The 12,249-nt window shown below is 34.4% G+C and overlaps 1 protein-coding gene across 1 annotated transcript; it reads right to left on the bottom strand.

Annotated features, from left to right (window-relative positions):
- Window positions 1-3,612: 3,612 nt before the first annotated feature.
- On the bottom strand, window positions 3,613-4,554 carry LOC105531991 (olfactory receptor 9K2-like). The gene has a single exon (XM_011970052.1). It carries the CDS (start codon window positions 4,552-4,554, stop codon window positions 3,613-3,615), a length of 942 nt encoding a protein of 313 aa, XP_011825442.1.
- Between the last annotated feature and the right edge of the window lie 7,695 nt (window positions 4,555-12,249).

Raw genomic sequence — 12,249 nt, 5'->3', positions numbered from 1 at the left:
GAATTCTTTTTTTCATTCATGTTATTTTCAGTTCTGACATATCCTGCTTTTTTTAACCCACCTCTTCCCTTTTCTTCCTCTTCCTCTCCCCGCCTCAACTAGTAGTTTTGTCCTCACTCTGATCACTAGGCTAATAGTTTACATTCAGAATTTTTATTGATTTTATCACCTATTCTGGTATCATGAAATTGGGCAAAGTGATATCTCATTCTCAACTCACAAGAGTAAGAACAACATAGTTCAGTATCAATCCACCACTGAAACATTTTTATACTTTATTAGTTCAGCTGTTTCAATCAACATAACAATTTAAATCCCATAATAAGGACTTGAAACTATCTGAAAGCAAATGGAGTAAGCTCTGGGTGCTAGCAAACAATGTTTAATTTAGTGATTTTAACATAATTTGTGAAGTTTAAATCAGTACTTATCATTTGCAACTGCCTGAGTCAGAGAATCTTAGCGTCCTAGTAATAGAAAATCGTATTCTAAGTACCCTCACCAAAGTTCCACATCGGTACGCCAAATGTTAACAGAACTAAATGTTAGGTAAACACCAACATCACATCAAATTTAAAGACAAAGTGAAGTACATGATGCTACAGATCAATCAATATATGTGTATGTCCGAAAAGTTATAACCAGGGAAAATAAAATAATGCAATACAAGTAGGTTGAGCATTTAAGAAGCCTAATATAATCTTCAGCCTCTCAAGATCATATCATTATATTAAAAGCTTTTTCAATGTGGATTTTTGTATAAAGTTTTGTATAAAGTTCTAAATAAAAACTTTTGATGTATAGGATGCAGAATGTGAATTTCAAACTCTCTTGGATGTAGCAATGTTTCAAAAGCAATCTATACATAATTTAAAAATAAAACACTTCGTCAATGAGAGTCAACAAAATGTTGGTATGACATTGGGTTGTTCTGATGGAATCTTGATGGCACAAGTAACAAGAAAGTTATAAATTGGGCACTACTTTTTATATGAGGCATATGAACCCAGAAAAAAAATTTACCAAGGAAAATATTTATGGCAATTTAAAAGAAAATAAGAAATATCTGAGTTTAACACCTTGGACATCAGTCTGCCTTAGGTTTTCCATTTTTTTTCTGGATTTCTTTGAATATTTGAGGTGATTTAAACAATGCCACATATGAGGTTATTCCTCGGAATACTGCAATTGTTATGGCTACAAAGCAGAATATGTAATCCAGCATATTTAAGACTAAAGCAAATGGATCTAGGCTGCATTCTTATTCAATATTCTACTGCCTTTCCCCAATAGTCCTTAAGTACTCACACCGGGTAGGTGCATCAAAGAATGACAGCCTAAGGCTAATGGGCATTCAGTATAAATAGTAAAACCTAAACCTAAGAAAGGAATCTCCAGACTAATAATAATTTATACCAAACATCCGTTTCCCAAGTGAGTTGAATTTCTATTTTGCTCTCAAATATCATTTTTATGAAATTAAGCATTAAGAGAAATGGCATATTGACAGGCATAGGGAGGGGCAGATAAATATAACCTCGATTTGTTAAGTGTCTTAGCTTCCTTCTTTATCTCTTAGGTAAGAACAATTATCCTCAAATTCCTTCCCTTAATAAAATTTCATCTACAAATATGCATTCCATTGCACATTTATCAAAGGAGACTTAGTTAGCTAAATAAAAACAGAAAAAAACAGACCTAAAGATCCATATTCTAGGTTTTCAAGACATCAAGTATATGAACAAAACTGGAAGATGTGTTTTATTTATTAGGTTTAATTTTTGTCTTTGATGATGCTTTCTAGATTTAGGGATTGTAATGGTTTGTCTAAGGTGTTTCTTAAATCACTTGCATGGCCAGGCGCAGTGGCTCACGCCTGTAATCCCAGCACTTTGGAAGGCCAAGGCGGGCAGATCACGAGGTCAGGAGTTTGAGACCAGCCTGACCAACACGGTGAAACCCCAACTCTACTAAAAATACAAAAATTAGCTGGGCATGATGGTATATGCCTATAATCTCAGCTACTCAGGAGGCTAAGGCAGGAGAATCACTTGAACCCAGGAGGTGGAGGTTGCAGTGAGCCGAGCACGCACCACTGCACTTCAGCCTGGGCAATAAGAGCAAGACTCTGTCTTAAAAAAAAAAAAAAAAAAAAAATTCACTTGCGAAATACTAACTCTGACCTGACTTTTTCTGGAACCTGGCTTCCCTTGAAACCTATCAAAGCTGTGGGGCAGTGTCTTAACTACCCTTTTCTCAACTGACATTTAAGTTTAGGACTAATCATGTTTTTAAATATCTCATGCCCAAACTAATACACACAGATATACACCAACAAACACATATACATGTGTATGCATGCATGCACATATACAATCCAACCATTCATAAAGGCTACTGTAAGGTATGCATGCATACATATATATTTATATATACACATACATGTAATTCAACTATTTATAAAGGCTGCTATAAAATCTTGTGATATCTGTAACTGAGATTTTCAAGCTGACTTCATTTCAATACAGAGCTTTCACTAATTGCACATTCATAACCAATAATTGATATTCAGAAGATAGAGAGCTGAAAACATCATAAAATCGTAAGAAGACATTTTCATTATATTAGAGCAAAACAGGGATGACTGTCATTCACACAGCATTAAATAAAATGTCTTGATTTCAACCAAATCAAAGCAATTTGCCCATATATCTTCTTTGGCCCCTGTAATTCAACGAAGAGCTTTATTTTACCTAATGCTTTTCATGGAGAAGGTTATTTTTCCATTCTATTTCCTTTTCATCAGATACACGTGCTCTCACATCTTTGGCATGTCATCAACACCAAAACACAATCCTAGCCTTTATACCAAATATCATTTGCATATAAACCAGTTGGGACACACAGTCTCCAAGTTAGTCATCGTATAAAGTATATTCTGTATCTAAATTTCACCTAGACATGCAAAGAGAAATAATAAAATATTATACCTCCCCATTTCACCTAACATATTATTACGTGAAAAGACAGAAAGAAAGTGACAAATACATTACTATTTGTAGAAACATAACAGGTTTTCATAAATATCCAGAACTTTCCAATTTAACATTGCCTTGGGAAAAAGTAAGTACTTTATGCGTAACATTCCTTATGGGAAATTATTCATGCTGTGGAATAGAAGAGTTAAGGAGTTTTATTTAAAAAAAACAATAATAAACTTGGCCAGGCACAGTGGCTCACGCCTGTAATCCCAGCACTTTGGGAGGCAGAGGTGGGAGGATCATCTGAGGTCAGGAGTTTGAGACCAGCCTGGCCAACATGGTGAAACTCCGTCTCTACTAAAAATATAAAAATTAGGAGGGCGTGGTGGCTCACACCTGTAATCCCAGATACTCAGGAGGCTGAGACAGGAGAATCGCTTGAACCCGGGAGGCAGAGGTTGCAGTGAGCCGACATCATGCCACTGCACTGCAACTTGGGTGACAGAGCAAGACTCCATCTAAATAAATAAATAAATAAATAAATAAATTTGAACTTTAAATGCTTACATCTAGAAAATCAGGCAGTAAAAAATAATTGATGCAAGAAACAGAAAAACAAATAAAAGCAGATTTAGAGTAAAACTTTTTTCTTCCGTAAGACTTTTTTCATGGCATCTTTAACATCCTGGTTTCTTAAAGAGTAGATTAAAGGATTTAACATAGGTGTGAACAAAATGTAACATACTGAAGCCACTTTACGAAGTTCAGGGTTATCTGGAGGTGTGAGATACACAAAAGAGACAGTCCCATAGAGCAAACTTACAACCCCCAGGTGGGAGCTGCAAGTGGAGAAGGCTTTCTTCCTTCCTTCACTGGAGCGGATCTTTACAACTGTGGACGCAATGTACATATAAGATACGACAATGACAACTATTGTGGGCAAAATAATGAGGACAGCCAAACTAAATGACACCATCTTATTCATGAAGATATTAGAACAGGATATCTTTTCAATCGGGTTTGAATCACAGTAGAAGTGATCAATGACTCGGGAGGCACAGAAAGACATGGAGAATGTGACACTGATTTGAAGAATGGAACTGACCCAGCCACAGAGGTAGGAACCAGCCACCAATTGGATACAGACACTTCTTGACATGCGAACAGAGTAGAGGAGTGGATTGCAGATGGCAACGAAGCGGTCATAAGCCATGGCTGCCAGAACAAAGGCCTCTGTTACCATGAAAAGTGCATAAAGGAACAGCTGTGCCACACAACCTGCAAAGGATATGGTCTTTTTATGAGATAGGATGTTGACCATGGCTTTGGGTACAATAACAGTAGAGTAGGAGAGATCGATGACAGAGAGATTGCCTAGGAAGAAATACATTGGTACATTCAGCCGGGGATCAGTCACAATGATGCCAATCATACTAAGGTTTCCCAGAAGAACCATCCCATAAATAATCAGGAATAGTAGGAAAAGGAGACTCTGGAGCTCTGGACGAACTCTGATGCCTACAAGAATGAAGTCAGTCACTGCTGAATGGTTGTTTCCTCCCTTGTCACCCATGGCAAATATCTGCTTCAAGATATAAGAGGAAGTCAGCAAATAAATGTTCTACACTTCCTCTACTATAACAAAAACACTTAACATTAAAGAAGACTTCATAGTTGGCATATGCCTTCATTATCCCATTAAGTTTACACACACAAGCAAATGAAAGATAAGAGATATTTTGACTTGCCTAAGGTAACACAACTGGATAACAATGGAGTTTGGACCCAAGGTACAGTATTTTGTATCCACACTAGTAATAATTTCAACACAATGTAGTTTGATACTTTTTTATATCTCTCTACCTTGTTACATAAGATGGTTTATGAGATGTCATTTGTGATTGAGGTGACGATTTCAAAATATTATCAGCAAATTCCTAATACTAAGAAAAAGACTCTTCCTTAAGTTTGAATCTATCATGTAATATTCACTTTTCCTTTAAAAACACATTGCTTCAAAATGCTAATAAATAAATGAGGGGAAAGAAAGCTAAAAGTACATTCCAAGGTCACATGAACTTTACACCAAAAGAGCTCTTACAACCTCAAGGAAATTATCAGTTAACTGTTTTACTTAGAGATTTTTTTTTTTTAATTTTTTCTTGAAAAAATAAAAACAGGATACATGTGCAGAATGTGCAGGTTTATTACATAGGTATACAGGGATCTTTTAAAATGTGATCAGTCTTCAGCTCCTGGAACTAGTTTACTTTTATTTAAGGACAAAAGTAAAATGTAAACTATGTCTTTATATTTTTTATTCTATGAAGTTCATTGATCCTGCTTTTTTCTACATAAATCTGTCAAGAAAGTCATGCCATCAAACTTTTCCAAATTTGAGAAAAAATAGATGTAAATTAAGAAAATTATATTTGCTATGCAATCTATACAGTCAATACAAATTATGGACTGTGTAAAAGAATAGATTGTATAGCAAATTTTTTGAACTCTTAAGCCGATGATAAGAGCTTAGTAGTTAAAAAAGGATGAGTTTGTGTCCTTTGTAGGGACATGGATGCAGCTGGAAACCATCATTCTCAGCAAACTATCGCAAGAACAGAAAACCAAACACCGCATGTTCTCACTCATAGGTGGGAACTGAACAATGAGATCACTTGGACTCGGGAAGGGGAACATCACACACCGGGGCCTATCACGGGGAGGGGGGAGGGGGGAGGGATTGCATTGGGAGTTATACCTGATGTAAATGACGAGTTGATGGGTGCTGACGAGTTGATGGGTGCAGCACAGCAACATGGCACAAGTATACATATATAACAAACCTGCACGTTGTGCACATGTACCCTAGAACTTAAAGTATAATAATAAAAAAAAGAATAAATAGTATTAATTTCTTAAACACATCCAAATTAACCTATTTGAATTTGGGTGACCTATTAAGCAACCAAAACAACTTTGGTTAATTTGAAATATTTCTGTTTTTTATTTTTATGTAAAACAGCAGACTCATTGTCTATTAAGTTGTCTAGCAATTAAAGATAATCCTACCACATCTTTTCTTCTTTGGTAGCATTTAAGCAAAGTATCATTCATCCTTTCAAGGAGTGGTATGGATAATAAAAGTGAGCAAATGATCCAGAAAAATATCTTTGCCAAAATTGAAATAAGTGCTATGCTAGCAATCATAATTACAGAGCATGTAGAATTCCTCTGACTCTTTATCCTCCCTCAAGTGTTAAGAGGTTTAAGAGGTTTACTTTTTTCATTTTCCTATGTTCTACAAAAGTCTCTCAGATCCCAAAGCCTTCATGACCTTCCTTACATGTTTCACTTGTTACCTCTCTCAATAACTTCATCCAAAAAAGACTAAAATTAATTAAAATACATTCAAATCAACAGAAAAAAAATGATTGAACATAATAACATTAGTATTCTCAGTCTCCACTGTCCTCACACCAACTGTTCCACCATACATTTGAAACCTATTCAAATAAATGTATAGTCATTTAGTTTTATTGGGGGAAATAAATTAGACTTACAGCTTAAAATGCATGAGGATGACTAAATTTTATTCCTGGAACAGAATAAAGCTTTTCAGGCATGAAGCTGAATAGAACAGTTTCAAACATCAGCCATCATTTGTTGGTTTGGAATAGGAAAAGGAGGTCCGTTACAGAGAATAGAAATGACTTTTAAGACATGCTAAAATCATTTCACACATATCTCTCCCTTCTGTAATAATAAGTCACAAGCTTGTGACAATTAGTTTGATTGTGGTGATCATTTCACAATGTATAGATATTAAAACATCAAGTCTAATACCTTAGTAGATATAATTTTCATATCAATGATATGTCAACTCTTTTAAAAACTCATAAGCTTAACAGGCCTTGTTGTTTAACCTCATATATATATATATATATATATATATATATATATTTTAAAGGAAGAAGTAGAGGAGGAGGAAGAGGGAGAAGGGCAGTTGAAAGAGAAGGAAAAACTCTTAAATTCTTATACCAAATCGAATGCTACTTTTTGACCCTTTTTGAAAGTGACATATTCGTTTTTCAAGAATTAATCCATTTCCAGCTTTCTGATTATCAACTAATGTGTTGAGTCAATATGTTTAAGGATCTATGCTGTGTCAAGTATTGTGTTTGGCACTAAAAATGAAGACAAAAAAGAATTAAATGTAATTCCAACTTAAAACACGGTATGATACCTGATATGAGATGTTTATTACGATATAATAACTACCTTTAATTCATTACTAAATGACCAATAGTAAATAAATAAGCTCACTGCTAACTTTTGAAGAACACATGTTTTTAAATGTTAAAGATGATAAAACCTTTAGGTAAGACGTTCTTGGAGCACAGGAACTTTAGTATAGACAGGCTTTTGAGAGCAAGCTGACTTTAGAATAATTATAGGATCATAGTTGTAGAATTTGCATGCAAATTTATAGAATATTGACCATCAAAATATTTATCTCCATTAATAAAGAATTTTAAATAAAGAGCCAATTTTGGTATGAAATAATTGGAATAGTGATAATAGAGAATTTTTATGATTGCGAGGTTTTCTAAGAAGTGAAACAAGAAAAATTATAGAATACGTATCACTAGGACTAGATTTTAAACATCAATTATCATGTTCCCAGTCTGATTTAGTCATGATCTTTCTTCAAGCAATAAAATAGGAATATTTAAGTTTATTCTCATGTTGATAATTTTTAATTTATGGCTTAGCACATTTTGAAACTCAAGAAAAAAATATATTTAAGTATATTGAAAATGTCCCGGCTGTCTTATTAGATGATTAAAATAAATATGATATGTTGTTTTATAATTATTCTTACCTGAATTTATGTTTCTTTTGTCTTGTAAAGTTTTTCACATGAAACTATAAAGTTCCAAATTCTTTTTACTTCCTTCTATAAAAAAAGATATATTGAAAAATAAAAACTATCAATGACAACATCAAAATTAAACATCTCAAATAATGTTTAACCCCCAGCAAAATAACAATCCTCATAGGCATGGCATGACCATGTTCTTAGCAGTTTTGCCTGGCTCCTTAATTTACCATTACCTGTTATTAAAGTTTGTTCTTTCTTTAATATAATTTTGTTTGAAAACTTGTTATAGTTGTCTTCCTGCACACAGTATGAAGATGATGGACTAGGAATCTCTGTAGTTTTCTCAGAGAATAATGGGTATTTCCCTACCAAAATTGAATAAATGCTAATTGAATCTATGAAATCAAACTACATGAAAATCTCTTGCCTCCCTGCTGTCATATTTCACAGGCCTTAGAATGAAGATGGGAGCAAAATGGAAATTTAAAGTGAACAAAACTCTCTGATCCCTGATGGCCTACGAAGATAGCAGCAGCTAGAATCCATAGTCGTCTTAGTTTTTTTCCAGTCTCATGAAACTATTTCAGAGAATTGCAGCATAACATTTTTCAGAATTTTGGAGGAAGAAGTTCCTCTGAGAGAAGACTGAAAAATAAGTCAATTATAATTTCATAACAAGGTTAAACTCTAGAGCCATCCCATGAGGACATGTGAGGAGCAAACACTAAGTGTGATTTCTGTACTTGTTGAATACTCTTGGGGTAATCACCAAGTTATTTTGGACAAGACTCCTTATTATAAAGTGTTTTCTTTATATTAAGAGAAAGTTTGCTTCTCTATGAATTCCACCCACCTGAATGTCAGAGTCTCAACCCATTACTCTGCTTTCTAAAGGTCCACTGAATATTTGTATTTTATCTTCTGACATGCAAAAGACAAATACATTAATGCCCCCTAGTCTACATTTCTGGATTCAGCATCCTTAATTTGTTAGGATCTTTTAGTTGCGATTGAATAATTTCTAAGTATCCTTTTCAAAAAATCTATTGTCACAATTTGACATCAAGCTGCATATAGTCTATCAAGTTGAAATATGACTGCCTAGTTACTTGCAATGTAACTCTTTAAGGCATATGAGACAGAAAGTGTTGTTTTTCAAATATTGCTTCACACTGATCTTTCACCAAAAGAAACCTTTAGTTTTATTCTTGTTTTTGTTTTATTTTGGTCTTATGTAAATTGCTACTGAGTTTTGGTGTTCCATATTCTTGTTCTGTGACTTCTCTTATATTGTCTTTTCTCTAACTACACTTTTTCAATATTTTATATCTAACCATCTGTTACCTTTTAGGTTGCTGCTTTCATACTATATTTCCATGTTATAAAAACCAATGTAATATAGTTGTGTGCCCTTCATGTCTTATTAGTGAGTGCTGCATGTTTTTGGACATAAGGAAGTTTTATTTTATTGCTTTTAAGTTTTTATTGATATAACTTTTTTTTTTTTTTTTTGAAGCAGAGTCTTGCTCTGTCGCCCAGGCTGGAGTACCATGGCACAGTCTCAGCTCACTGCAACCTCCACCTCTGGAATTCAAGCAATTCTCCTGCCTCAGCCTCCTGAGTAGCTGGGATTACAGGTGCACACCACCATGCCCGGCTAATTTTTGTGATTTTTAGTAGAGATGGGGTTTCACCATGTTGGTCAGGCTGGTCTCAAACTCCTGACCTCGTGATCCATCCGCCTCGACCTCCCAAACTTCTGGTATTACAGGCCGTGAGCCACTGGCCCGGCCTTGATATCACTTTTAAACAGAAATAATTCAAGGTTATTTGATAAAGCCTGCTTCCAGGTTAATGAAGACCAATTAATCAGCTTAAGAAGTGTACACTTTTTGGACCACTGTAAGTCTAGCCTTTTATTTACAAAGACTATAAAATATTTTATCAGAAAAAGATACATTACATGATAGTCTTCTGAATGACAATTTCCTTAAACAGAAAAGGGTTTCAATTCACTTTTCCTGATTCTTCAGGAACCTAATAATTCTGTAAAACCTAAGATATTGTATCAAATTATCAGATATATTCCAAGCATTGTGAAATGTATACATAAATACAAACTTAATATATAAAATAAACTTCCGTCATTTTGTCTATGGGTATACTGAATTGTCATCTCAGAAACTGCTCAAATGTGTGAGTTCTGATGATTCTAATTCACAAAGCCGAGGATCCAGAAACCCGCTTTAAATGCGAGCTCTTTACAATCTGACTTCACAACATGTATCCCCAGCTTTAAGTCCCACCCCGCTTCTTCTCCTGCTTATAATCACCCTCAGTTTACTACTCCCATTTCCAGAATAGATGGGGGTTTCCTGGCTCCCTGTTGTTACTCATTCATTCACTTATCAACCTGAATTTCTTTCCTGCCCTTTTATTTTCACTTCTATACTAAAATAACTTATTGATAGCATCAACACAATCTCTAAACACTTGGTATATTCATTTACCATTACAACGTAAAATATTGCCTTTAATATGAATTTGGCATGTATAGTTTAAAACTAGGTGCCTATTTGGAAGTCCTATTAGCATATCAGACAACTTAGGCCAACCCTTCTCTCAGTCCTGGCTTGGTGGCATAGCTACAAATATGAAAGACAGGAGGGAACACAAAGAACATTGCTTCCTCAAAAGTAATACATTTTCATCAGTTTATGACATCTTATTTACATGATGGCTGTTGAGAAAATCATTTTTAAAACTTTAGGTGGTGTAGTGTAAAACCAAGAAAGTATTTGTTCAGTACTTGATTGAAATAACATCTCGTATTAAGTATTCTTCACACACACACACACACACACACACACACACACACAACAAACAGAAGAAAAAGAAAAGAAAGCAAACTGCAACTATGAATAAAAAAGGTAGTATAAGAAAATGAAAATCATTTCCCAACCAGGAAATGTATGGTCATTTTAGTGTTATGTTATTAAGAAAGTAAGCTGGACATTTTTATCTCTTCAGATTGAATTAGGATCCTAATGTTTCTTTAGTTTTGTATCTTTGTTTTCAATACAATAGAATATCACATTGTATAACATACATATTAAAAAACAGATTAAACGCTACTTTTTTTTGAAACAGGAAATATCAGAAGTAAGACAAATAAACCAGTACAAAAAGTGGCAATGTGTTACTCTTACATGCTTACTTTTCTAACCATCAAACACACAGGTCTAGCTCTCTGTTTTCTCCATTTCATCCAACACACACACACACACACACACACACACACACACACACACACACAGCAATAGCTAATGTGATGACTTTTAATAGGTGTCTATACTAGTTATCACACTTCTTTAAGTGATAATATGGTATTTTCTATTTTCTAGGATAATATTTTTAGCCTAGTACCTCAACATAACTAACTAGTACCTCAAAAGAACCCTCAGGTTCATCCATTTTTGTTTATTTTCACTGCTACAGGAATAATCCAGACTGAGCACCACCTCGACTTCACTTAATGTATGCGTGTTTTTTTTAAATCATACCCAATTTTCTTGTTCTTCTCAACATTCGTTATTTTTAGTTTCTAGATTTGTCTTTTTAAAACACTATTTTATGGCTGCATGGTATTCCATGGTGTATATGTGCCACATTTTCTTTATCCAGTTTATCATTGATGGGCATTTGTGTCAGTTCCAAGTCTTTGCTATTGTAAATAGTGCTGCAACAAACATATGTGTGCATGTGTCTTTATTGTAGAATGATTTGTAATCCTTTGGGTATATACCCAGTAATGTGATTGCGGGGTCAAATGGTATTTCTGGTTCTAGATCCTTGAGGAATCACCACACTGTCTTCCACAATGGTTGAACTAATAATTTACACTCCTACCAACAGTGTAAAAGCGTTCCTATTTCTCCACAGTCTCACCAGCATCTATTGTTTCCTGACTTTTTAATAATTGCCATTCTGACTGGCATGAGATGGTATCTCATTGTGGTTGTGATTTCCATTTCTCTGATGATTAGTGATGTGGAGTAGTTTTTCATATGTTTGTTGGCCTCATGTATCTCTTCTTTTGAGAAATGTCTGTTCATTCCCTTTACCCATTTTCTAATAGGGTTATTTGTCTTTTGCTTGTTGATTTGTTTAAGTTCTTTATAGATTCTGGATATTAGATATTGGTCTGATGCATAGTTAGTGAATATTTTCTCCCGTTCTGTAGGTGGTCTGTTTACTCTGTTGATAGGCATTTTTGTTGTGCAGAAGGTCTTTAGTTTAATTATATCCCACGTGTCCATTTTTTATTCTGTTGCAATTGCTTTTGTGTACTTATTCATAAATGCTTTCCCCATGCTGATGTCCAGA

This window comes from Mandrillus leucophaeus, unplaced genomic scaffold (assembly GCF_000951045.1).
Source record: "Mandrillus leucophaeus isolate KB7577 unplaced genomic scaffold, Mleu.le_1.0 Scaffold927, whole genome shotgun sequence".
NCBI classification, from domain to species: Eukaryota; Metazoa; Chordata; class Mammalia; order Primates; family Cercopithecidae; genus Mandrillus; species Mandrillus leucophaeus.
Note: the sequence above shows the minus strand (reverse complement) of the source record. Positions and strands in the feature narration are given on the sequence as shown.

Excerpts from the sequence above, each read along its gene's own strand:
- LOC105531991 (XM_011970052.1), bottom strand. The coding sequence starts at position 4,554 with ATGGGTGACAAGGGAGGAAACAACCATTCAGCAGTGACTGACTTCATT.